General features: G+C 44.5%; 1 protein-coding gene across 4 annotated transcripts in view; it reads left to right on the forward strand.

Moving 5' to 3' along the window:
• The window catches only part of LOC116942198 (WD repeat-containing protein 7-like), a 145,232-nt gene that overhangs the window by 93,320 nt on the left and 26,644 nt on the right, over window positions 1-25,268 (forward strand). For all 4 annotated transcript variants that reach the window (XM_032953871.2, XM_076066791.1, XM_076066792.1 and 1 more), the window contains 4 exons: window positions 4,972-5,696; window positions 7,470-7,570; window positions 12,810-12,919; window positions 18,624-18,747. In XM_032953871.2, the coding sequence (XP_032809762.2) occupies window positions 4,972-5,696; window positions 7,470-7,570; window positions 12,810-12,919; window positions 18,624-18,747 (1,060 nt within the window). The remainder of the gene's footprint in view (window positions 1-4,971; window positions 5,697-7,469; window positions 7,571-12,809; window positions 12,920-18,623; window positions 18,748-25,268) is intronic.

Genomic DNA, 25,268 nt, shown 5'->3' on the forward strand with positions numbered 1-25,268 from the left:
TTATTGTCAACTTATGAGGCCTTTTGCCATTAATGATTCATCAGTGAATGCTTATGCTACATTCGGCCTCACTGTCACTGGGCTTTCACTCACATTGAGAGTTGAAACATCCGCAGCTGCATGGACAGTGCTCCACTGACCTATCTCGTCTTGCAGCTCATGACATTTATACATTATGTAAATGTGATATTTACATGTGAATACAGCCTTTACATAATCACTTCCGGATAATGTTAAAGAATCATGTAATTTTGCAATAATTATTAGCAATGATAAGAGGCAGAGTAATGTTCAGCCCATTTGAATCTCCTGCTGAACGAAGGCCTCCCCATGCCATGTTGTCGTTGGTGTTGTTTGGCCATACTTCACCACGCTAGTCGCTATGGGTTCGTGAAGGGGGAGGCAGGGCCGGGTACAGATATCACTCGCCACTGACATGAGCCGTGGTTCGGTACCTACTCGGACTCGCGTGGATTGTCTCTGAATTCCATCAGCTGAGAACCATGTTGGGCGTATTGCACAATGTGTGTTTTGGGTGTCCCTGCAGGGGATTTGCAGAGATGGCAAAGTGAGTTACAGTGCTGCCTGTGCTTGGGGGTTCCTGTCTCAGTAAAAGCCAAAGTGTCTCCCGCTCAAAATTGGCAACGGAGCTACGTGCATCCGCATTTTGTAACCCTGAGCCACTGGTGGAAACTCCACATTCCCATGGCAGAGGTCAGTGTCCCCATAGGATGATCACTGTTTACAACTAAGTGATATTTCGTTTCATTGACCCCAGAGGGATGATGATAGGTTGACTTGACCCAGGCTGACTAAGATTTTAAATTACAATTCTTAAGTTGTAAGTCGAGCATTCTAATAACAGCACCACCTGGCCACATCCCACACATACAATAATCATAAAATAATAATAAACAGCCGCTTGTTAACCCACTCCTGGATGAAGACCTCCCTGCACCGTGTCTTGGGGTTTATTTGACCATACTTCATCGTGCCAGTCACTTTGGGTTGGTGAATATGTTGGGCCCAAGACCATTTCATGTCATCCACCACTGATCGGGATTCGAAATCGGCTTGCTGGGTTCATTGCACAGTGCGTTAACCACTGCGCCACCTCTCCCCCGTGCAACTAACGATCGTTTATTCCTGGAACAGGCACAGGTGCATAAAAAGCCGCATGAGCCACGCCGTCCGTGTGTCCGTATCAGCCACGCAAGAGCTTACAGTGGTTGCCTTTCCACAAAGTATAAATCCGTTTTGAGTGCAAAGTTTTGTACAGCGATGTGCATCGTCCCCATTCGGCGCATCAATTGTATTGCGTTCTGGTGCATTTGAAAGACGCTTGAATTGTTTCATCAAAGTGACTTTGCAATGGAGTCATGGCACTGACCCGCTCTTGTTAACTCTGCCCAGAAGATTATTCTACACCTCCGTGGTTCCTTCATGGGTAAATCCACAAAGCACTCCCCATAATCTGGAGAACAAACTCGACTGGCCCCATAGGAGGTCTGGCTTGGTCACAGTCTCTGCAGGGAAGGCTGGCCAGCAGGGCCGGGGTTAATGTTTGATTTGAGCCAGGTGAGGTGTTTACATTAGTAGCTTCAGTTTTCAGTTGATTTATTTTGGTATAGCCCTGTGAGCCATTCGGCTCTTGAATCGGGTGCAACCACAACAAACAAAAAAACAAAAACGAGGAGCATAGCGCAATAGCTGCCATGACGGCCGTTCCACGTATGACATGCCCCCGCCATCTGATGACATTGTCATTTGTATTGACACTTGAGTTGTTCAAGGGGAAGATGTGTGATGTTGATGCTGGACTGTTCAAAGCGATCATCTCGCGGCATGACCTAGGCTTCTAAGTCAAACCCTAACCCATTTGTATGCTGTGCTTGTGCTGCTCTCGTTTGTACGAGCGATGTGTTCCTCTGGGTTGGTTTTTTTGGTTCAAGAGTTTTCCAATTGCATTTTAGTCTTTTGAAGTCAAATGTACGCGCGCGCGCGCGCGCGTGTGTGCAGTGGCCAACGGGGGCTCTGGACAAGTGCAAAGGGCTCGTAACCCTTGCACCTTCAATGTCATTACTACAAACTACGTGCAAAAGAACAAACTAAGCTTGTGCCGGGGGGGCCCCGGGGGGGTCGTGCGTCTATGACGTCTCCTGGCCAAACCACCCCCTCCCCCCACCACCACCTTGGGGTTCTTCCGGAAACTGCAGAAAACCACTGAGAGTGGCCACGTGGAATGTTCGAACGATCGCTGCAGAGCAGATGCTGCCATTCCTCTGTCAGGACCTGGACTGGTACCGCCTAAACACGTGTGGAATATAGGAGGCCCAGTGGACTGGTTCTGGCTCCAGTCATGATGAGGAGTTGACAGTTCTCCACTTGGGGCAGGAAACTGCCAAACAAAAGGGAGTGACTCTGCTTCTGAAAAAAATAACGAAAGTGACATGGGAGAGTGGCGCTGAGGTGTGGGAAGCCGTGAGTCGCAGGCTGTTAGGGACTCGCCTCCCCATCAACAGGAGGTGAGGAATGGTGGTGGTGGCGACTTATGCCCCCACCGAAGATGATCATCATTGGAGGTGCAGGCAAGCCTGATGAGTCAGATGCCTTGTATGACCACAAGCCATGGGTGCTGGCTCAAGTGGCCCCTCAGATAGAGTCATCCTGACGGTTGACTTTAATGCCAGAGTGGGTCATGACTCACGTACCTGGGCTCGAGTGATTGGAAGGCATGGGCCAGATCAGCTCAAAAAAATAATAATGGTAGGAGACTGCTAGACTGCTGTGCAGCCCATCGGCTTGTAATCACCAACATGCTGTTCCAGCATTGGTGCATGCACAAAACATCGCGGATGCACGCTTGGTCCAAGCAATAACATCTGCCGGACTATATAGTGATAGAACAGTGGATGTGGGACCATGTTCTTGACACCACAACTGACTGTGGCGCTGATCTGCCCACTGACCATTGGCTTTTCATCTGTAATATGCGCCTGCCATTCTATCACTGCAGTGGTGGTTATCCACCTCGGACCCCATTCAAACCCACAATAGCCTGGTCTTGAGTAGCTGATGAAAGTTGCAGGTAAGACTTGTATCATTGCTTGTAGCTGGGGTTGGCATCGTCCCCACCTCATATTGCCAATGTGGTATGGTTGAAGGTCAGGACTTTGGCTCACACATCTGCAATATCTGTATTGGGTACGCAGTTCTTGACCTCCCCAGACATACTGGCCGAAGGAGGAGAAGGTGACAGGCCCGTTCCCACTGTCTACAACATCCCACATCGGAGAATTAGGAATATAAAAACGAGTTAAACTTCTGTGCCAATTTGAGGCATGTCAACGTTATTTTGAATATTAAAACACTTTCCTCAGACCGCAAGATTAGCTGTGAAAAAGAAACATTTGGATCAGAGATCTGATATGATGCAATGAGAAGAGAGCACAACTTGTTTGCACGGTCGTCTCCTTCACAGTGGACGTTAAAGAAACCGTGGCCATCATTTGAAAAAAAGGAGGCCACTGTGTGCCGGCGCCATGATCCAATTGTATTTATTTAGTTAAGTATCACTCCCTACTGAGAAACTACTGCATACGATGTATGTGAAACATTGCGCGTTCGGGAGAGCCATGGACTGGAAGCATTTTTTTTTACTGCCATCAGATAAAGCAGCTGATGAGCGGGATGCGCCACCACGCCCTCGTGTGCAAGAGGGACTTGCTGGTTTCATTTCTCCAACATGAGCATCAGACCTTTTGACACGTCTTACGTGTAAATATGTATACGGGTGTTGATAAATTAGGATGTATCATCTCGTTTATGGTTTGGTCCTGCCTGCAGCATACCGTCAGCCATCGCGCAGACAAGATATATGGTGCATATTCAAGATGTGTTACATAAAAATGACGCAAGACCATAAATAACGTGCGCTTCAAGCATGATTCATTGCCTGCGCAAGGCATTTTAGGTCATTGTCTTCATACGTATGGATGGGCACTTTGCTTTCCTAAAGTAATTTGAAGGTGGCTTCATTGTAATGATATGTTGTTGCAAAGGTTTACGTTTGATCTGCGTGCTTTTCATGTGCAACAGAAAAATATACGAATATTGTGTGAGTTATGCGACAACCATGCTTACATTTCAGAAACTTCATAGCATGTTCTTTTCAATTAACAGCCGACGAGATCATCGCATTTCGTCATTGTATTTAGTCGTAAGGGACACTTCTGTGGTGTAATTGCACTTGCAATCCAGAGGGTTGCTGATTAAATCTCCTTGTGTGGCAGTTGAAAGGAGAATGTATCTTAAATTTACCGATAAAAATCTCGAAATTAGTCTCGTGGTTTTTTATCAGTTGGGCTCTGCTTAGGATGATTTACAAATGTATTGTTGCATTTGTACACATGAGAGGAAGCGAGTGTATACAGAGACAAAGATTTGGATCAGATATGTAGCATTTTTACCCACATACTGTACACGTAGTATTAGTTTATATTCCTTTAGGTTCTGAGCATCCAGTCTGGCACACCAACCTTGCAATGTCTTGAATTGCAGTAGGCCATGTGTGCCAGTATAATGATCCAAATAAGCTAAACTTGATACATTACTCACAAATTACTTGATGGGGAAGCCACATTAAAAAAAAAACATGGCCCACCTACTTCCTGGCAGACTCTTTTCCCACTTGCTGGCCAGCGAGTATTTTTGTGTTTTTTAATACAGGGGGTTCCCTGCCGCAGGGGGCCTCAAGAAGTTCTGCAGGGCAGGTGCGGCATAAATATGAAGTCATGGTGGCATAATCGAAAATCAACAGTGGCTATCACTAGACTGGCCTCCAGTAAAGGAATGTGCAGTCTCCATGACTGTTCACGGGCGCCGGTTGGAGATCGGCGCTGCCTTGTGCCCGATCGAGCGGGGAGACGCCACTGGCGCTGTTAAACGTCTTGCGCTGTCGTGTTCCCGCAGGACCTGCTTTCCACGCGTGCCAAACTCCTGCAGGCGTTCACCTTCCAAGCCGTAACGCCGAGCGCGTGTGATCTGGCCATCCACCTCATTTTCTTCGACATGCAGGCGCTCGTGAGCCTTCTGGCCATCGAGGAGGCCTTGCCAGGCAAGCCTAGCTTGCCTGTAAAATTTGAGGGCAGCACGAAGCCGCGCAAGCATGGCCGGCTGCTCAAGAGGGGAGCCTCAGAGACCATCCTGCACCTCTGTGAGAACTTCAAGTTGTCCGGCGACAAGGAGGAAAGGGATGACGGGGCCAAGCAGCGCCAGCATAGTGCGGAGCCGCTCGCAAAGGTGGACGATCGGTGCAAGTTGATGGCGGAGGCTCACGCGCGACTCTTCATGTCCTGCCTGCACCGGTGGGGCCTGGATCCCGAGCTGGACAAGCTGTGCACGGGTCGCCTCGGGCTGCTGAGGCCTCAAATGGCCGTCTCGTTCGTGCTGCTCTCGCAGTGCGGCCACACCATGGCGGTCGCCCTGCCGGGCTGGGACCTGCTGGAGCAGAGGCCCCTCCGCACGGTTGGGTTCCGCACCGGTGCCGAGGCCTCGCGGCGACGGGAAACGGGGGGCGGCCAAGGGGGCACCTCACTGTCAGTGTCGACACGGAGGCAACTGTCGGTCATCTCTCTCGCAAGCACTCTGGTGGGAATGTGCACCACCAACCTCTATGAAAGTGCCCGGACGAGCAGGTGAGGGCACGAAGCGTGTTTTATTTTAAGATGCGGGATCATTCGTTCGTAAAAAAAAAAAAAACACTGAATTCTCATAATCCTTTGACTGTAGTTTTTATCCCAACGGGAAGTTGGATGTTGTGCAAGCAGTGGTTTCATATCTTGAGGAGGTGAGTGCCAAAATGTTGAATAATTGTATCGAAATTGGTGGGACTCGTGTGGATGCTTTGAGATAGTGCTGCTTTCTCCATAAATTATCTCGATTGTTTTAATGGAGATGTTTAACTCGACACATTGTGAGGTTTTAAGCCGGAAGAGATTGTGAAAGTGGAATTCATCCTGATTGTAGAACCATACAGTAAACTGAGTCATTGTGCATTTACTGTTTGGTACAGAGTTGATCCCAGACAAAAGACGGTCAAAATGGATTTGCTTTTTATCGTTTACGATTGACCAACACAACATATACAATGCTCTGCAATTCATAATAGGCCTCTGGCATCCCAGCATTTACTCCGTGATTGTTTTACAATGCACAGCGCCACAATGTACTTTGTCACAAAACAACAACGAGGCCAAGTCACAGGCTTAAGTGACAAACCTCGTTCCGCTTTAGCGGATCGCAACGTGCTCCGACAATTTCTGCAAGAAAAGCAACCGCGCGTCTTGACTTTGACTGTCAGCCGAAAAAATACATTTTTTTTGTTTCCTATTGGTGTAGCCCGGAAAAAAACCGGCACATTACGGCTTTCCGAGGAGAGATAACCGGCTCCCAAATTGGCTAGCGACAGTAATGGGTTGGAGCTGAGGCCACAGCTGGCTGTAAATAAAAAAAAAAGAGGGTGGGCTAATAACAGACCCGTCAGCACACGATAATGACGAAGTGAAGAGATGGCAGATTTTCTACGTTCAGTCCTTGAATCACCAGCCATTAGACTGCTGTTGGGGTGCTTGAGTGAAGTGGGGGCAGGTGACGGCTGCTGAATGGAGTAGAAATGTTGCTCAATTTGTTTTTGTTGGGAGTGTCCTTGTCGTGTGAGCTTTCATTGTTGCTGTTGCAGCCATCATTGGATGCCCATTTTTCCCCCCCTCCTGTAAATGGACCATTAGACGGGCAGATCTGTTTTTCTTTCCTTTGGTCGCTGAAAATGGGAGGGCTGCCCTTTCGCTTGGCATACAGACAGTCCTGTCATTTAGATTATTTCAGTTTAAGTACCTTTTGAAAGAGAGTTGACCCAAATTGCTGTAATAATCATTATGTACAAAACAGACTGTCAACTTGATGTAGCATAAGGAAATTGAATTGCTTTTTAAGGCCATGTGTTTGGCATTTTATCTACAGCTTTAACAAAGCTACGATCCATATACAGTAAGGTGTCAGAGTGGCATTTGTCACGCTTTAAAATAATATTTCTTAAATGCGTGCCACAACAGCCGTTTGAAATAACCTTGGCATGACCAAAGGAAGGGTTAACTGCTTGTTTTAGCATTTCAATTGATGGCTTCATATTTCTATATATTAAACTCATATATGAGTATATTGCATTCATATACATTCACATATTATCGCCAGAGTATATTTCAGAAATGAATGAATATTTAAACAATAACAGTTAAAACTACTTGCCTTGCTCAACTAGGTCATCCTCCTCTGACTATTGGAGAGCTGTAAATACCATTTCTACTCAACATATCTCTGTGCCACCAGGGCCCTAAGGATTTAGGTAAAGCAGAACCGTTACGATATTCAGCTTGAGCGACGTTTAGCTTTGTTGCCGCGTACATTTGCAGAGATGGGCACGGCGGTGAGAACGAAAACGGATCCCCTCGCAGTGAACGGACAAAGAACGTGGGCACGAAACAAGAGAGCTTGAATAGCGACAAAGAGGGCGGTGAGTGGGCCCTGCACGTACGCACCAGGCCCTGGACCGCCGTCAATTCTACTGCGAGACGTCCTAGTGAGGGCAGTGCTGAGTGTTTTCCACTGCCATGCATGGGTGGGTTTTTTGTTTGGCCACAGTAATCTTAGTTTCCTCCCACGTGCCAAACACTCATTAACAGTGTTGGCCAAACATCTTAACGCAAGACCCTGCCATTGTGAGATTATAATAATAATAAAATCATGAAGGTGGCCGTGTTGGTCTTTTGTCAGAGGATTGAACTGGAAACCGTGAAGATATATAAATATGAGATAAGATCCAGGCAGCCCACGCACCGTTTTGTTTATACAGGATGGGGGGTCCACAAATAAGCAAACTGATGCGTTTGTAATTCAATCTACGATTTAGAAGAGGGCCAATGCAATTCTCCCCTGAATACCTCACCTCTGCCAAGGGCTTTGTGTCGATGGGGTTCCTCTGGAAACAATAGCAGTACCACAGATGCATCTGTTACTGCACATTGGCACCAACGAGGCCCACAAAGGCCACACTGAATTTCTTATCCCTCTCTTGTATGTTTGTATGTTGAACTTCATTCTTAACACACGTAGCCAACCTTGATAATCGGAGGTGCGCGAGAAGGACATCAAACTAACTCGTGTAAATGATCATTATGAATATTCATCTTTATTTGACCAACGTAAACCCCCTTGAGAGTCTAAGCATATGATTTCCAAGAGGGACCTGATTATAATCAGGAAGTGGCACATCAGTTCCACAACAATCATAATTATATACAACACGTACAAATATTAACACAAAATATAACAAATGAATTAAACAAATTAACAATATTTTTTTCAACAAAATGTCATCAAATCGTGCTGACAAATAAGTAGCCAAAGAAATAGTCAGAGTAATGTGTTAACTCTTATCTATTTCAGCACTAATTTTGCTGTTTTGTTGCTGGCTGCTTGAGGTTTTATGCTTTTGGGCCCTGTGCTCAGCAAATATGTATTATAAAGGAACAACTATTGGGTTCAGTTTTAATATGGTAAAAAAAATGTGTTTAATAACGTGATTTGCTTCTATCATTGGGGTCTCACCGGTTAAAATCAGATGGCAATCGCTGAGAGAAAGCTCTGTGGCCCGAGACGAACTTAACAAAGGGAGTGGTGAGTGCAAGATACACACACGTGTGTGTCTAACTTGTGAACGTCAGAAGGCCAGGGGAAAACAAAGCCGTGGAAACAACGTTGCCACGCACAACGTTCGTGAATAAAGCCAAGCTTCTAGAATATACGAGGATGTTTCAAATTCATCCAAAAGTGGCCTTCAAACAGGTTGCAATGGGTGTTCTCGAATTCCGCAGTCCAGCAGTCGAGCGCGATCAGGCCCATGATTGTCTCCAGCTCTCACTACACCTTAGATCTGCTGGCTTTTCTACTCCCTTGGTTTTTTTTTAAATACCTTCTTTGGATTTTCCTTTTAAAAACCCAATTATATTTTGATTGCGTGGTCAGGTTCGTGTCACAATGAATAAGCGTTCTTTCAGAAAGATCTCAGCACCGTGTCACGGCTTGGAACGTCTCCCGGATGATGACGCCATCACATTTTTTCTCCCCCCACCCCCACACCTTTACATCTTGCTGTCTATGTTCATGGCATAACAATCATACCAGCATGCTTGTTCACAACAACTATAATACGCCAGGGTATGCGATTTTTTTTTATTCGACGTGTTTTGTTGTACAAAACATTTGTTACCTCGTTGATGCCATCAACTTCCTGCACACGGGCACCTGGTTTAATCATCGGTGTCTGCCTGTCTTTAAACCGAGGATTTCAGTGGTGCCGGCTCTACCGCTCTGACCTCTGATCCACCCAGCCACCTCGTGCACAGTTTTAGTTTTTTTTTCTACTCAAATCGAGGTGAAAGAGCGATTTTGTCACTGCACCGTTGCCAGACGTTGCACACATCAACCCGGACGCCCGTTCAATCGTGAGCAACTGAATCCGAGATTTGAACCCAGGTTCTCAGTCGGTGCTGTCGGCCCTGCGCTCTGACATGGCTGTTAGCCCCATGAGTCACCCGGCCACCCCGCGTCCTTCGATCCCCCTCCTGCTCATCATTCAGCTCCTGGCCTCGGCACACAGCCAAGGGCCTTAAAGAGGAAAATCCAGTTCAGCGCTGCACTGACAACAAATGTGCTTCGTATTGCCATCATTGATCACGTGCACTGAGGCCCATGAAAGGATTGTCTCCCCCCCCCCGCTCGCCTCCCCCCCCCCCCACATAGCACGCTGAAATTGCTCTTGCCATCTATGGCTGTATATGCACCGTTGATTACGCTGCAGACTGGCACCTTGCTGTCAGTTGTGGACATCTTACGGATTAATGCGACCCAATATTTTTCCTCTCTCTCTTCCCCTTTGTTCTGTACCTGTGCGAGGAGAGGCACCGCGGGGTGACGGCACGTGTGATTAACATGCTTTTGGATGCGTTTCTGAGCCGGTTCCGCTTGAATTGTTTAAAAAAATACCTCGCTCAAAATACACCACATAATAGGAATCCAATTCCAATTTTTGGCCGAGTTGCACAGTGCAATCGTTCGTATATATATACACCATGGTATGAAGACTATTAGAATGGTTGCAACCAGTTCCACTTAAAAACAAAAATAACAACGGTGTCCGGTCTAAAATGTTAATGCACTGAAATAGAAAAATATATTTAAATCATCAAATTTATAATAAGACACTGTTTCCAATGTGTAGGTGTTTTTTGACATAATTTGTTAAAACGCACTTGACTCATATACGTGCACATTGTGGTCTATGTAGTTTCCTTTTGTTTAATATTTTTTTATAGATGTTCACAAGATCCACAATAGGCAATAAACTACAAAATTTCCATGTGCAGCCCTTTGCCAATCCATTGCTGGATAGAGACCTCTCCAAACTGGTCATGGGGTTTGTTTTTGACCGCAATCACCGTGCTGGTCAGTGTGAGCTGGAAACATAGATGTGCAAGCATAGAAGTACGGTACAATAATGCATTCCTCTGTACTGCCGTTATTTGACAAAACGTGGGTGGTAATGGCGAGGCGGATGATTGTAGGTTATTATTATTGTGTTTGTTAACCGAGGGAAATGTTGTTGAGTCCCAACACTAATTTTCAAGATGATCCTGATGATTGTTCACAGTTGGTCGTGATGTTTCCATGTGTAATCCCAAATGAGTAATTTTATGAATATTTTTCAGCACTGGGATCTTTTACCAATACAGTAAAAAAAATATCTATTGGAGGGTACCAGAGAATCCTGAGAAAATTCGTGCAGAACAGGGGGAGGACATTCTTTACACTGTCAAGTCGGGAATCGAATGCAAGTTTTTCTTGCTGTGAAAGACACAGGTGTTATCACTGGGCCACCCTGCCACCCAGATTGAGGGTCATAATCTGTTACCAAACATACAGCATAGTCAATGTCTCTATGCGAGTGTATGTACGTGTCTTTGTCTTTGTGCACGAATGGCCATCGTGTAATGAACCGGATGTCGCCGTGAGTTTTGGTTTGGCGCATGAGGACTCAAGGCTTTCTCTTCCCCCTCCAACATCGCGGGCGGCAGTGGCGGAAGGTGGAGGGATTTCCTCGTGGTGTTTTCTGTTAGAAGAGCGCTCACCTGGTGGACACACCAGGCCTGCATGTGAACTGGGGATATTGTCCAGCACGGCCACTTGTGAGAAGTCAAAACGATGTTCCATGTTCAAGTTCTGCCATGTTTGTGACCTTCATAGAAAAAAGTCTTAAAACTCAGTGAGGCTTTCCTGCCTAAATCAATGGGATTAACGTTATTTTTACATGAGTTGTATTGTGATACACATTTTCAAGCATGTTTTGTGGATATAAATATTCCCCTTTATTTAGTACAAGGGTATAACAGTGATAAGCTACATTATTAATGGGCGTGATACTTTCATGAAGTTTGAACATGAGTGACCAAACTACCTCACTACTTGAGGCTCAGAGACCCAGACTAATCCAAAGAGTGACTTTTGAAAGTTCTTTGTTCACGGCCAAACTTGGTAAAGCCAGACAGAGTGGTACTTTTTTGTTGTTTGTATGTATTTCCAAATAATTGATAGTGCATTGTTTAACTGGTCCATGTTTAATAACATTGCATATTTCTTGTTCAAGTGTCAGTTAAATTATATCACCAGGCTTGGAAGTGAGAGGAGTTGGAAACAAGCACGTTGTTTAGAAGGGAATGTTCTCCAAATAATTTAAATATCTCATTAAAATAATAACAATAGTAAAAACAGCAACAACACCAATTCCTTTATTGAAATGTACAAGACTTTATTAAGAGTTCTATTGACTATTTTCTTTATTAATGTCGTAAACACACGCACATTAATTTCATTTGATGGCACAAGCAACTCTTTCATCATAATAAAAGTACGTTTTCTTACTTAATTGTTATACAATATAAACTGGTAAGGTATTTTTCGATTTAAAGCTTTCGTGACTGCAGGGATTCATCTTATTGGGTGTTTCGGTAAAGTCACGTAGAAGGGAAAAATACAATAATAAAAATAAAGCATTATTTTATTTTTATTTTATTATTTCCCTTCTACGTGACTTTACCGAAAGAACCAAGAAATATGGTCAGGTATTCTATTGGACCTCTCTTGCTTAACTAATTTTTAAGATACTTTAATTCGTGGAAAAAAAGTTAACCGAGACATTGTTGCTTCGCATCGCTTAAGATTGCCAGAGCTTGAAGTGATTCTTTTTGCAGAATCATTCAATAACGCGACATCATTATTGTCATCGTTTTGGAGGATATATATTTAACAAAATGAGATAACGTGCCTCCTTCATATATGTCTCTCTAAGTAATGAAAACGTTACACGACCCATCAGCCTCACAGCCTTCAAGGAGTGCATAATTTCAGCAGAATTTATTCAATACAAGAAAACGTTGACAGCTTCAATCAATGCTGATGAACTGCCAGATGCCACAGGCAAGATCCCTCTCCTCAATATGTGTCCTAGTTTGACGCAAAATTACATCGTACAAAACTTCAAATAGTCAGAGTTGTAGAGAATATAAAAACAGTGTTTGTAAATTATACAAAAAGCATGAGCCTTATATGTACAACAAACAGCACGATAAAAAAATATCATAGATAAAAATGATTGTCTTGAATTGTATGAATGTATGTCTCTGCTGTTGTCCTGTTAGGCCTGAACCAGGCCAATGGCGGCCTGCCAGGCCTCCTGGCTTCCCTGCATGCGCAGCCGGTGCTCGTGGACAAGCTGATCAAGCACTGGGAGGGCGACCTTTTGGAAGGGGTAGGCGTCCTTTTCTGTTGGTTGGGTTTCAGGATTTTGTCTTCAATGTACTACGCGGTAATTAAAACCCGCTCGTGATTGATTTAACCATATCTGGTCAACTTATTTGTTCCATGGAATTGTGGATTGAATCGGATTGGTTCAGAATGGGATGCTGCTCGTGATCCAAATCATAAGACCCAAGTAAGCCCAAACCGAATGCTTTTAATTGATACTGTTGAAAGAGGGGAGCTGACGTCTGTAAACCTGTGTACCCTTTATACACAGCAGATGGATGGGCTAGCCGTCACATTGCACCCAAAGTCACGAAATCATAACTGCCTAGAGTTCACATTTGGTATTGGTTCCCCTGCCATTACATTCAATACATTGTTTATTTGATTCCTGTTAGGCTTGATCAATTACTCTCAGCTAAAGATGCAAATTGTTATTGTCTCGATAAAACCGCAATATAATGTTTTATTGTCTTCCAGCTAAAATTCAGGAAAGCTGTATGCAGAACTCCCCTGCCCCGTCACCACAATGAAGAGCCACTTGATTTTGTCTTTTTGTTCTTTAATCAGTCAAGTGAAACTCTGCAATCTTATTCAGTAAATAGGCACAGAGTGAACTGCAAGCCTGATGCTACATGTCAGTGGCTATGGATAATTTTTAAGTCTTGTGTGACTCCATCTCTAAGTTATTTTTAAATATAAATATGTAGCCCTGTTAATGTAGGAGATACCTAAGGGGGGACACATTGCTTTGCTTAGACGCCAATCACATGTTTGAGACTTAAATGATGAAACATTGTAAATGCTATACAACTGTGGGTGATGTCACAGCCTATATTGTACCTTCCTTGCAGAGTTCTTGACATAAATCAGTGACCGAGCATTTACTTTTCTATTTGGTGAATCGGCCAGCCTGTTCAGAAATCTCTGATTTAAAAATGGCTTGTCATGGGCAGATGCTTATGCCCATCACTCAAAAACCTGGATGTGCAGCACTCACTTGGGCAACACTGTCGAACCCCATTGTATACACTCGTGCCTTGTTGTTTAGAAGCCTGGGACCATGTCAAGTTGATTTATTCATCTTGGCTTTGCATTCGCTTTGGCTGTCCACAAATTGCTGAGTGACAAGTGTCCAGTATCGATAGGTGGCCCACGGGCCTGTTGCCAATTTCAGAGCGGGGAGCCTTCCACAACTGAGATACTGGATTTAAGTCCCAGGCACAAACCCCCCTTTTAAACCGTGCCTTCACGAGTAGCAGATTGACAAAACTTAAAACGAAACAATTTTTTATTTTACCAGGTAAGGCCCACTGAGCTATTCAGCTCTTTTCCAGAAGCCACCTGGTCACAAATGATAGCCTAATGAAGTGGCATATCACGTGGAAATGTTTAGCAATCAAATACTCTAAATGCATCTGTCTAAATGTGGAGGGAAAAACCGGACGACCCGGATAAAAATCCATGCGACCACGGGGAGAACATGCAAACTCCAAATATAGAGCAGGTGTCAGGGTCAGGATCGAACCCACGACCTCCTATATTCCAGGCGAGGTAGTTAACATCTCGCCAAAGCAAATGGAGCACCAAGTACCATTGGCCACGTCAAACAAATAAAAATCCCCCGGTAAACTAATTATTTATTTATATGAATGAGGCCTAGCCCCACTCTAGGTGCATCACACTTGCTCGCCAGTTTCTTTGCCAAAATTGTACATTTGAAGGTGTAAAGATCAAGATGTCATCGAAACCAAAATGCGTTGGTGCCACCGCAGCTTGCCAATCCTTTTTACCCTCTGAGAGATCCCGAAGCTGCTGTGCCGTAGAGACACGCAACCTCCAACACTTGTCTTAGATCTTCCCCTTGGTCACCAGACTGTTCATACAATCGCCTGCAACTAAATTGCTAAAATAATTGCTCTTCTTACGTAGCTTCTAGTGCACTGTTATTCCTTGTACAAGCTATACTGATTTGATGAATCGTGATGATAGAAACTAGGTAAATTGCCCCCCTGCGGAGAACAAAGTACATACGCTAGTGGGCTGTGTTAAGTGTTGTAAGTGCTGTGGGAAGCAATTCTGTGGAGTTGTTCCCCGATGTTGTATGAGGCTGTGCTCTCTGCAGAGCATCCTAAGCGAATATTTGCTTCGTGCCTAGGCGCCTGATAGTACATATGGGGGATATACTTGGTGATAACATAAAGTTAAACATTTCCCTCTAGAAGGTTACCCTTGGAAATTGTAAGCGCTGTCAAAATAAATCCCATGTAAGCTTTCAGTTTGTGGAGCTCACACTGTGTACGAGGGTCTTAACTAAAATAAAATAGACTGCATATATTTTATATATAAAATATGTAAGAGAGCCACTGTGATAGACAAATCTTATAGACTGTGTAGAGTTCATAACAGTCTCATATGAAGGTATGAGTACATGAAATGTGACACCCTGAGGACAAGAATGATTGAATTCCCAACTCTAAACATCGTTGCATTTAATTTAGAAAAAAAAAATCTCATCAGGTTTTCAAATATAACATCCTTCAAGACAATTTTTTAACGCAAATACGAGCCAAGCAAAACATTGATATCGAGCCGGATAAGATGACGTTCCGACAAATGTGGTTCTGAAAGAGATGCCTTGAGATGTGCCCGGAAAGTAAAGATTACATTTTACTTCATTTGTTTTAGTTTTCCAGATTTATTTTTAACATTTTTAGACGAGTCCAAGGCAATGACAAATTTTCTTATTTTAGCCTTGCCCTAGACAGAGTATTCCCCTGCAGTGGGTTTGGCCCATGTGGGGGGGATGATTTCTGTAACAGTCCAGAGGGACTGTTGCCATGACAGGCAGTCAAAAGGAGACAATCTGGTTATATAGTCATTTCAGACAAATAATTAAATGCATGACAACGTCAGTATTAATAGGACCATGCGGACATATCATTCCACACCTGCTTCCTTGTAAACTCGATTGTACATCATTTGTGAATTCATTTTCCTGTCCGTAAATTTCCTGCAACTGATTAAATGTTCTTGTTTCTTTCCACACCCCACTCCAAATGTGCATTATATGGTCCCGGCTTGTTTTCAGCAGTCGTGCTTTTTTGAGATAGCTGCTGTATGCAGGCACTATGCGCAGATTACATATTTTCTGGTAACAAGGCACTTTTTTGTCAATATTTGGTGGGGAAAATGGTAAAATTTATGGTACTTTCTGCTTGTTTGGCTATTTGATTCTTACATTTTGGCAGAAAAGCAGTGTCATCAAATGCATGGGCTTTTGAGAATAATATTAATAATAATTTAGTCAGTTTCCTGGTATTTAACATTAGACTATAGCTTTTCTAAGATAGGACTATTCTTAATTTTATTATGTTTATTATTTTATTATTTCCCTTCTACGTGACTTTACTGAAAGAACCAAAAAGATAGGACTTTACTGTTGACTGTGGCAGTGATTTGAATTATTAATAATAATAATAATGTTAGAACCAGCAGGAATGAGTCATTCATATCGTTTGGACAGCGCCGTCGGCTGACGTTTGAAAATCTGTCCTAGGTGGTACTTGTGGAGCACATTCGTGTTGGCACACAGCCTCTGTGTCGTCGTGCACACATGTTTATCACATGTTTATCACATGTTTATCATTCATATACATCGCAGGGGGTTTGTAAACAGTCAGTGTTCTCCTTTTAAGAGTAAATTCTCCTCATTCGCAATTTGCATCTCCATTCACCTGCATTTCTTTTCAATGCAACCCCCCCCAGAAACATTTGCTCATGTCCACAATAGTTAGATCGCGTAAATATATATGTGTCGTTAAACCCGCCACCACCCGACACAGCCAATTAGTAAGGGTTGCCACGTAAACAGAACATGCCAATTCCTTACTAGTACAGCACACCGGTGTGTTGGAGAGCAAAGCCACAACATTTACATTCTAAGTACGACGTTTCGCCAGTAATTGCAACTAGCTTCATCAGGCGACAGCCAGATTTGTGGAAAAATCCTCCTGTTTCCTTCCTTAAATAGAGGCGTAGATGTGATGACGTCACTTGTGTGCTCTTCTTGCGTGAAGTGGGGGAGGGATTAATGAATATATATAAATGACAATGGGTATATATATTGCCGTTTGGGTTATTTATATGGTAATCAACGTACATTATGCATGCACATTATGCAAGTACATTGTTCTTGTACCTCCTGTCGATTATGTGTACTAAAATAAGGATAAAATAGCCGCACCAACGGTAATCCCCGATTGAAGTATGGATGATATTGGTCGCGAAAGCCTACGTATTAAATTTGCTCATGTACCGAACCTTTTGTTTTGCGGATCCACAGAGCACACTCCAAAAGAGAACCATGCAGGCATTATGAAATGTACATTGTGATTGTTACAAGAATAATAATGCTCACAATGGAGGTAAAAGTAACAATATTAATGACATTTTGTACGTACCAATGCATGCGCGCAATTGCAAAAATCAATACATTCCTGCATCCGAGGGTTGTAGTGGGGGGTTTCTTTTTTTGTAGAGTATAAGATGGTGCAGCCTTGTATTCTAGAACAAATGGAATAAAAATTACCCTTTACTTTTTACACACATCACTCTCTTGTACAATATGCACACAGTACGTAGCTTGCAGTTACCGCTTGTAAACAAAACGCTGCTTAGATCGGTGGCCCTTTCCAGTCGAAATAATTAATTCCGAGTGTGGGCTTGTATGTTGATGTTTGCATGCATGCACACTCATCCATTCATATACACCCATGGGTAAATAAATACATATCATTATCAGATGTTACATGGTTCATGTAATGCATTGCCTTGTCCTGTGCAGATTTCCCCGTTGCCATAGGAATGTGGAATTTCCACCGCTGCCTTAGGGTCTCCAGTGGGGATGAGCACTACCCCCCCCCCCCCCACGCTCTCTCAAGCAGGGAGACACCCTTGACTCTTTTGTGGCACATCTCGCAAAGTCTCACAAATTGTGCCACCGTCCAGTTATGAAGTCAATAATTTCGCTCTTACATTCGTTTCACGACTTATTTTGGATGCAGTGCTCTTTGAATGACAACACGGAAATGGTTCATTTGATCTGTTTACTTAAACCACAGCTGTGTAGTCCCTTGTGGAAAGTCCTATTGGATTCCAATGAGATATTGAATCTGATTCCTTGAGGACACCCTATCAGCATTAGTAACTTCCACTCATAAAATAATCCTAGAGCAGCCCATGGAGGCAGCCTTTGATTCGCATCGGCGCAGAGAGAGCTTTCCGTGTGCATATTTAGGAATCCCGTTGACTTTGAATAAAAAAAATGCAATTTTCATTTTGGTGTGACCTCTCTACACGCGGTCGTAATTGATGGTCAAAGCACTCCAGGTGCAGGGCTTAAGACGGCCGCTGCTTTGTTGCATTACTTTTTTGTTCCGAAGAAAATGTGTACAGTGCGAATGTTTTCTCTCTGCCAGTGTTTCACTCAAGATCTTTTCTAGGAATAGAAAATTGATAGCTCGGTGGCCTCTCCTCTTGCAATAATGCAATGCAATTTTAGTCTTTGCATTTATATTGCATATAAATATGACCGCATCTCAAGAGGCTGCGAATCGACCTCACCCGATTAATAGGCGACGATTGACAGCGTGGCGTGCTCGACGTGATCCCCGGTCGCCGGCCCGTGTGGTTGGGTGTGCTGAGTGCAGGCGAGTGGCGAGGCTGGCCCCGTGCAAGCGTGCGACCTGGCTTTGGCCGACAGGCCGGCGCGCCACACTCCCGCGGAAGCCCGGGCAGATCACCCTCACGCCGCAGCGCAAGACAGCGCGTTGAGTGAGTGCGCGCGCATCTCCCTATGACAATGCGATTGTGGATTTATGCTCGGCATCTAAAGGCAACCGCACCTAAAGGCACCTATATTTATTTATACCCGCGCGCCCACATTATTATGCACGTTTATGCGAGCACACACGTGTGCATCAGCTGCCATTCGCCACTCTGTGGTGGTGGTGGTGGTGGCGTCACCACAGTACTTGTGGGCCTATGCCAACAATTGCCATCGGTATCACCTACAGTGGCAAACGCCGACGATGATTTTCTCAAAACAATTCATCTCAATATTACAGTATGTATGACAGCACAGTCACTGCGGTAGTTTTGTTTATGAAAAAAAGTGCTGTAAAAGAAGGGTTTCATAGTTGGTTTGACGGAGAATATTCTACAGGGTAAAAAAGTGCTTTTAAAACATCTACGGAATGTGAAGATAAATAGTGTCTATAAAGCAGAAGGTATACTGGATACAATACACTTAATGCTCATGGTGGATACTTCCCATAACGGATACTGAATTTAGTTCATTGGTATTATTCATCTGGGCAAACAAAACATTATCAGTCAAGTATTAGCTGGTAATGTAAGCCACATGAATCAACCAACAAAAAACCTACTCACCCAACACCAGCGTTGCCTGCTCATGCCACTATAGCCAGATGTTTAGTCTCTATAAAATGTGATTGAAAATGTATATTATTTAAAAAAATAGATTGTCAGTCCACGGATTGCGGTTAATGTAGGCCCAACTGGAATGGTTCAAGCTCGTGCAGGTGTTCGCGCAAGGAGAGTCTGCGTGTCTCAGCAATGACAAAAGAGAGGGCATGACTGTGCGCGCATACATAGTTGCCGCTTTTGTGTGCAATGCGATGCCAGCTCGCACAGTATTAGAGTCAATTAAAAAATATTGCGGCTCGTCAGATTTTAACATCTGTGACGATGACCCAGAGCTAACTACGAACACCACTGCCCAAGAAAGCAAATCATCCATGCTCTCCACAACCATCTCACTACTCATTATTAGGGGAAGCGTGAAGTATTCAATATCATATCATGATGTGACCCGTGCAGATTTTTTACTTTGGAATAAGCAATGACTTTCCGTTAATATGTATTGAAAAGCTCTTAATCAGCATAACATAGTTCATTTCCTCAGACTGACCAGCAATAACTAGGTCATTATTTTACATATGATGGATCTGGAGTAAGGAAGCCATTGCAATGATAAACCATGGACAGCCTCTCGAATTAAATGGTCAAAATTATGTTAAATAATGTATAAGTCGGAGGGTATGTTTACCATACCCCCATCGGGAAAGACCCAGGCTCCTCGACACATTACTATGCATGAGACTCAGTGGGCTTTTTGGGGCACTGGGCTGGCTCTGGTGAGATTCTTGGTTCATATCTGGGTAGCTACCAGTGATGACACCAATTTTTCTAATTAGTGAGTGGTGTTCCACCAATTACAAAATATCAGTGCACGAAGAAACATATACGGTCGTCGCTTTGCTCTTTCACTGACTGGAGAAGGTGGCATAGCAAACCTGATGAAATCCAAACCATCGATCATCATCACCGTCTATTTCCGTAAATTTACAACATCCTTATCCATTGCCATCACCATCTTCATCCATCATGATCATAATTATAATCATCCGTCTCCTTTATCATCAATATCATCTTCCATTTTTTTCATCTATCATCGAAATAGTGAGCAAGCATGTGTGTGTGTGCGTGTGCCGGAGAGAGTGGGGAGCGGTAGTTAGCACACTGCACTCCGAACCTGGCGACCCGAGTTCGATTCCCGCTCATGGCACAACACCAGTGACGATTATCTGGACCGGTCCTGGGCCTCCTCTAGGTGCGATGCGTAAACATTTGCCACTTGTTTACGCATCGCCACCCATCCCCTTGTGTGGCGTGTCGGCCTTCGTAGGTGCTCGCTAACAGCACTTGGCCTAAAAACATGTGAAGGCTATACTAGTGGTGGGATCTTTGTCTATTTTGCAGGAGAGTCAATGAATGTGCGGCAGGTTGAGCGAGCCTGCTAGGGTGCGGGAGAGCAAGCGTACGTGTGTGTGCAGCAGGAGATCGAGGGTTGGGGGGATCACTCAAGATTTGTGAACCTCCTAAATCCGCGGAGCTAAGAGGTCATGTGAATATGGTGGTGGTGTTGCTGCAGGTGGGTACGTGAACCCGCATGTGTGTCGTGTTTTTATTGTGGCCTCCCATGCGTGGGGTGTCTCCAGATATTCCGGGTTTCTTTCACGTGCAGGGCACTCGTAACATTGATTTGATCAACCATCGCACTGTAGGACCCTGCTGAAAATTAGCCTGAGACTCAGAGATGCCTTCCTGAATAAATTAATAAATCACATTGTTGACATCACCATTGTCGTCGTCGTCATCATCAGAAGCTTCAACAGCATGGTAATGATGGTCATCATTTTGGGCATCATTATCATCATTGATTATTTTTGCAATGGGAGGGAACTTCTCGCAGTGCCCGTAAGTTCTGCTCCACCATCATCCTATTATCCGTGGGAAAACATAGATGATGGGATGAATTTAATACCAACTGATCTCTGAAAGTTGAATGCCCAATAACCTCCCATTGGAGTCGTGTCTTTGCCTCCTGACTGCTCTCTTCCGTGGACCTTGCAAATAATAAGATCAATTTATCAACTGCTTGTGACCACTTCCACATGACTTCTTCTTATCCACGATTTGTCAAGGATAATGGTAAGCGGCGATCTGTGAATAATGAGAGTTTTCACGGATCGACCTTTGGATAATCGGAAGTGCATAACAGGATCATGGATAAGATGTGTTCCTCTATACATGCAAATACATTTACACTGAAGCTATTTACACATCGTATAAAAACCTTGCAGAAGAGCCTTACAAATGCATAATCTTTTAGTGCATAGGGTGCCACAAACTCGTGTGTACTTTAATCAGCCATTAATTTCCTGCACACATATAAGTCCGAGCAGTGGTGCAGTGTTTAGCCCATTGCAGTATGAACCCTGGCAACCTAGGTATGGCTAACATTGGTGGCGAGTCCTGGGCCACCCCTTCATCAACCAATGCTGATCAGTATGGTCGAACAACCTCCATGACCATAACATTGAGCCGGGGAGGCCTCTATCCAGCAGTGGATTGATAGAGGGCTCTGTACATTGTTGTTTTTTTTGTCAGCGGTTTCATGTCAAATATTGCTTTTAAGCACATCTTTAGGAGATGCGCTATCAATTGGGGTTATTTTGAATCCTCCACTTTTATGCAGGAATCATGAGACTAAAGGGACACTACATTTATAGTGAGTTCAGCATGAAAATATATACCTTTCATGTCATGTTCAAAATGTTTGACTCGCCCTGGAATGCACCAATATATACCATACAGGCGTACACAAATACGTGCACACGTGGCAATTCAGTTTCTGCTAGCATTTTTAGTGTAGTCCAATGTTATCCTGCACGGTTGTATTCATAGTGAAAGGCTTAACCTAGAGATCAATATGCAGGCCATTGTGCAGATCGGCTAAGGATGAATTAAACACAGGCTGACCGAGCTGCGGGGTTTGTTCGCCTCGGCGCAGTTGGCAGAAGCAGTTAAATATCACAAAAGGCATTGCGTGGAACAACGGGCCAGCGATTTGGCGCGGCCTGCTCAGCACAATCAGTGGCTGGGCGGCAGCCATCGCTCTCGGGGACCCTAATGCCTTTCGTCAGCACACGCTCCCGCTGACCCCAGCCAGATTGAGGCCATAGGGCAAAGGATCTTATTTATTATTCAAAGCCTGTTACTGACCCCGGCGGAGCGGGGTGGGGTTGGGGGTTGGAGGGTGCAGGCAACGGATGGTGGAAGCGGGCGGGGTGGGCGGTCACTAAATAAGCGGTCAGCGCTGTGAAATGAAAACTGCCAAGTAGATTGGTGGTGTGAAGGAAAGAAGGCTGTTGTAGCAAGGGGTAGGGGGGGCCCACCACGGCCACCCATTGTTCAAACTGCCCCACTGTGTTTGGGCTAATTCATCATAAAAACCCATTGAGAAAATTGGTGTATTTTATGGTGTAATGCCCGAAAATGGAAAGTGTTTGCCTTTGTCGAGTCGGCCGGGCGGAGGGGGGGGCATCCACATTGTTACGTTGCAGCTGTATTATATAGCAACTGTACGCACTGTACAAATAAAATATATATACTCGCCGCATTGCGAAATTGTCCATGAAATAAGAGATTCACGATGCCCGCAATTGTACGGCAAAATGCCTAACACGCGTAAAATATAGCCGACAATGATGGAAACAATTTTATTTGATGTGTACTGTAGTTGCGGGTGAAAGGTGAAAAGATGGACTGTGCGATGGCAGTGGTGGTACCCTCTGCGGTACATCTCGGAGCAGTGTGCACGGAGAAGGGCGGTATATCCTTGAAGTGTCCTTTGATGTTTCTACTGGGCAAAGGCACTTTCCTGTCAGCAATTGGCGTTATATAGAGTGAGGGTCTCGTTTTAGCTTTCTGTCCGGGCCGTGCATTATATCCGGACAGGCGAGCTCGCCTATCGAAGGCCGTGCTAATCACTCGTCGCTTAATGCTCCCGCCACACTGCGGTATTGCAGAGGTGGGAGAACAAAATAAAAATCGCACAAAAGCCAACATTTAACCAATATATATCTGTTTATTGTTTTCATAGCGCCATGCATGCTTGTGTAAATCTGTGCAAAGGCGCGTTGAGAAAAAGTGGTCATTGACCGTGTGCGGGATAATGCAGAAGGGAAAAATAGTAAAAATGTCCTTTCTGTTCTTGACTTGCCCCTCTGTAAGTCCCTCTCTGACTTACAATTCTGCACATTTAGAGCACTGTACAATAGCTGGTGGCCGGCTTTAATCTATCGGTGGCTGCAGTGCCGAATGGTCCTGTGCACTCATCCGTTGACCATTTTGCACGGAGTCATTGGTTTGATTCCCGTCACAGCCCAAGACAGTATTTATTATCGAGAATTACCGGAGTGTAAATGTACTGTCAGCAGGAGTAAGCTGCTGAAATTTGTACCATCACCACTACCTTTGCCTCCTGCTAAATCCGTAACTTCCATTTGCCCTGTGTAAGCTACCCACACACTGGCCAATTTATTCCAATACATCAAACTTACCTTTGTTGTATTTAGGATTCACTTCCATTGACAGTATCCCCAATTTTTTTATGGTCCTATTCTGATGTTTTGGGGATTATGTTATGGTCGACCCTGTTAAGCAGAAATAGAAAAAACCTGGCTATTCTGGCAACGCAAACCACCAGATTGGAAATTTACTGCACTTGTGAATTATACAATAGGATGACTATCCCCATGTCACTAGTTTACCATATTTATCTTACAGAGGAAACCGCAAATCTCATTGTATTACCACGTGCTGAAATACAGGATATTGAATGCTATAATACAGGACTGCACTCACAAGATTTAGCATGCAATGTAATTATATACGATGTGGTCATGCTGTGTATAACCGCTTGCAAATGCCCCGATTGGCTTTAAGCACATGTTACGAGTCTAAGCAGGACGTGGCACGTGGATCTAGGATTTTCCCACCGTGTGTACAGTATGCTTTGTTGCAGAAGCGAGCCAAACGTGAGCCCCATTTAGGAGCGCCCGGGTGCAGAGTGATATGTACACACTGTGGGGATATCCTCGCCAGTGCACTCGGATACCCATGGGAAACCCGCGGCCAAAATGTCGCAAGCCCAATATGAATGATAACCACGGCGTGGCGTGGGATTCGCTGCGTATCGATAAGAGTGCGGTATTACATCGGAACATATGTTGCGTATAGTGTGTGCCTGTGCTGCGGCTCATTTTGTTGGAGATTGTGTTTGCGTTTTTCTCGGCGCCGTTTCGCCCAGGTTTATTTATCAGCAGTATTGTAATCGTACGAACGCACTTGCCCGTTTCGTGCTGACCGTTTGGGGGAGATGGGAGCTGATTTAAGCGACGTTCCCCACTGCCTTGCAATGATAGCCGCGGTGTTGTCGTGTGAGTGGTTTGCGCGGCGCGGTGTGGTTTTGTTATTCAGGCGTGACGTGTGCAGTGTGCTGTGTTGTCACTAGAGGTCAGCCCGAGTGCACTCAAGCTGATCCGTCTGCTTTGCTCCGCAATATGATAAAGTGCTTTCTATAATTCGTGTTGTGCACGAGCCTCGTTCCATACTGCTCTGGGTGGGTGTAAAAGCATTTTTTTTCCACCGGAGTCTCAAACATCAGTAGATTTTTTCGTTTTAAAGGCAATATGTAGCTGAGTGATTCGGATAAATAATTCCCCACATATTCTAGATGGGTAGCCCTCTCGTGGCCCACCTGTTGCGTGTTCACGTGATATCTTAAACACAACATAATGCCACCATCCGTGGTGTGTGTTGCGACCGATCCATGTGAAAGAAGGCCCCTCCACTGATGCCCGAATGAGGATCTGCAGGACCAGTGGCCAGCGAGCGGGTGTTGGTGGGTTCCTCCTGCCACCCTC

The sequence above is a fragment of the Petromyzon marinus genome, chromosome 13, assembly GCF_048934315.1.
Source record: "Petromyzon marinus isolate PM22_M1 ecotype Great Lakes invasive population chromosome 13, UKy_Petmar_22M1.pri1.0, whole genome shotgun sequence".
NCBI lineage: Eukaryota > Metazoa > Chordata > Hyperoartia > Petromyzontiformes > Petromyzontidae > Petromyzon > Petromyzon marinus.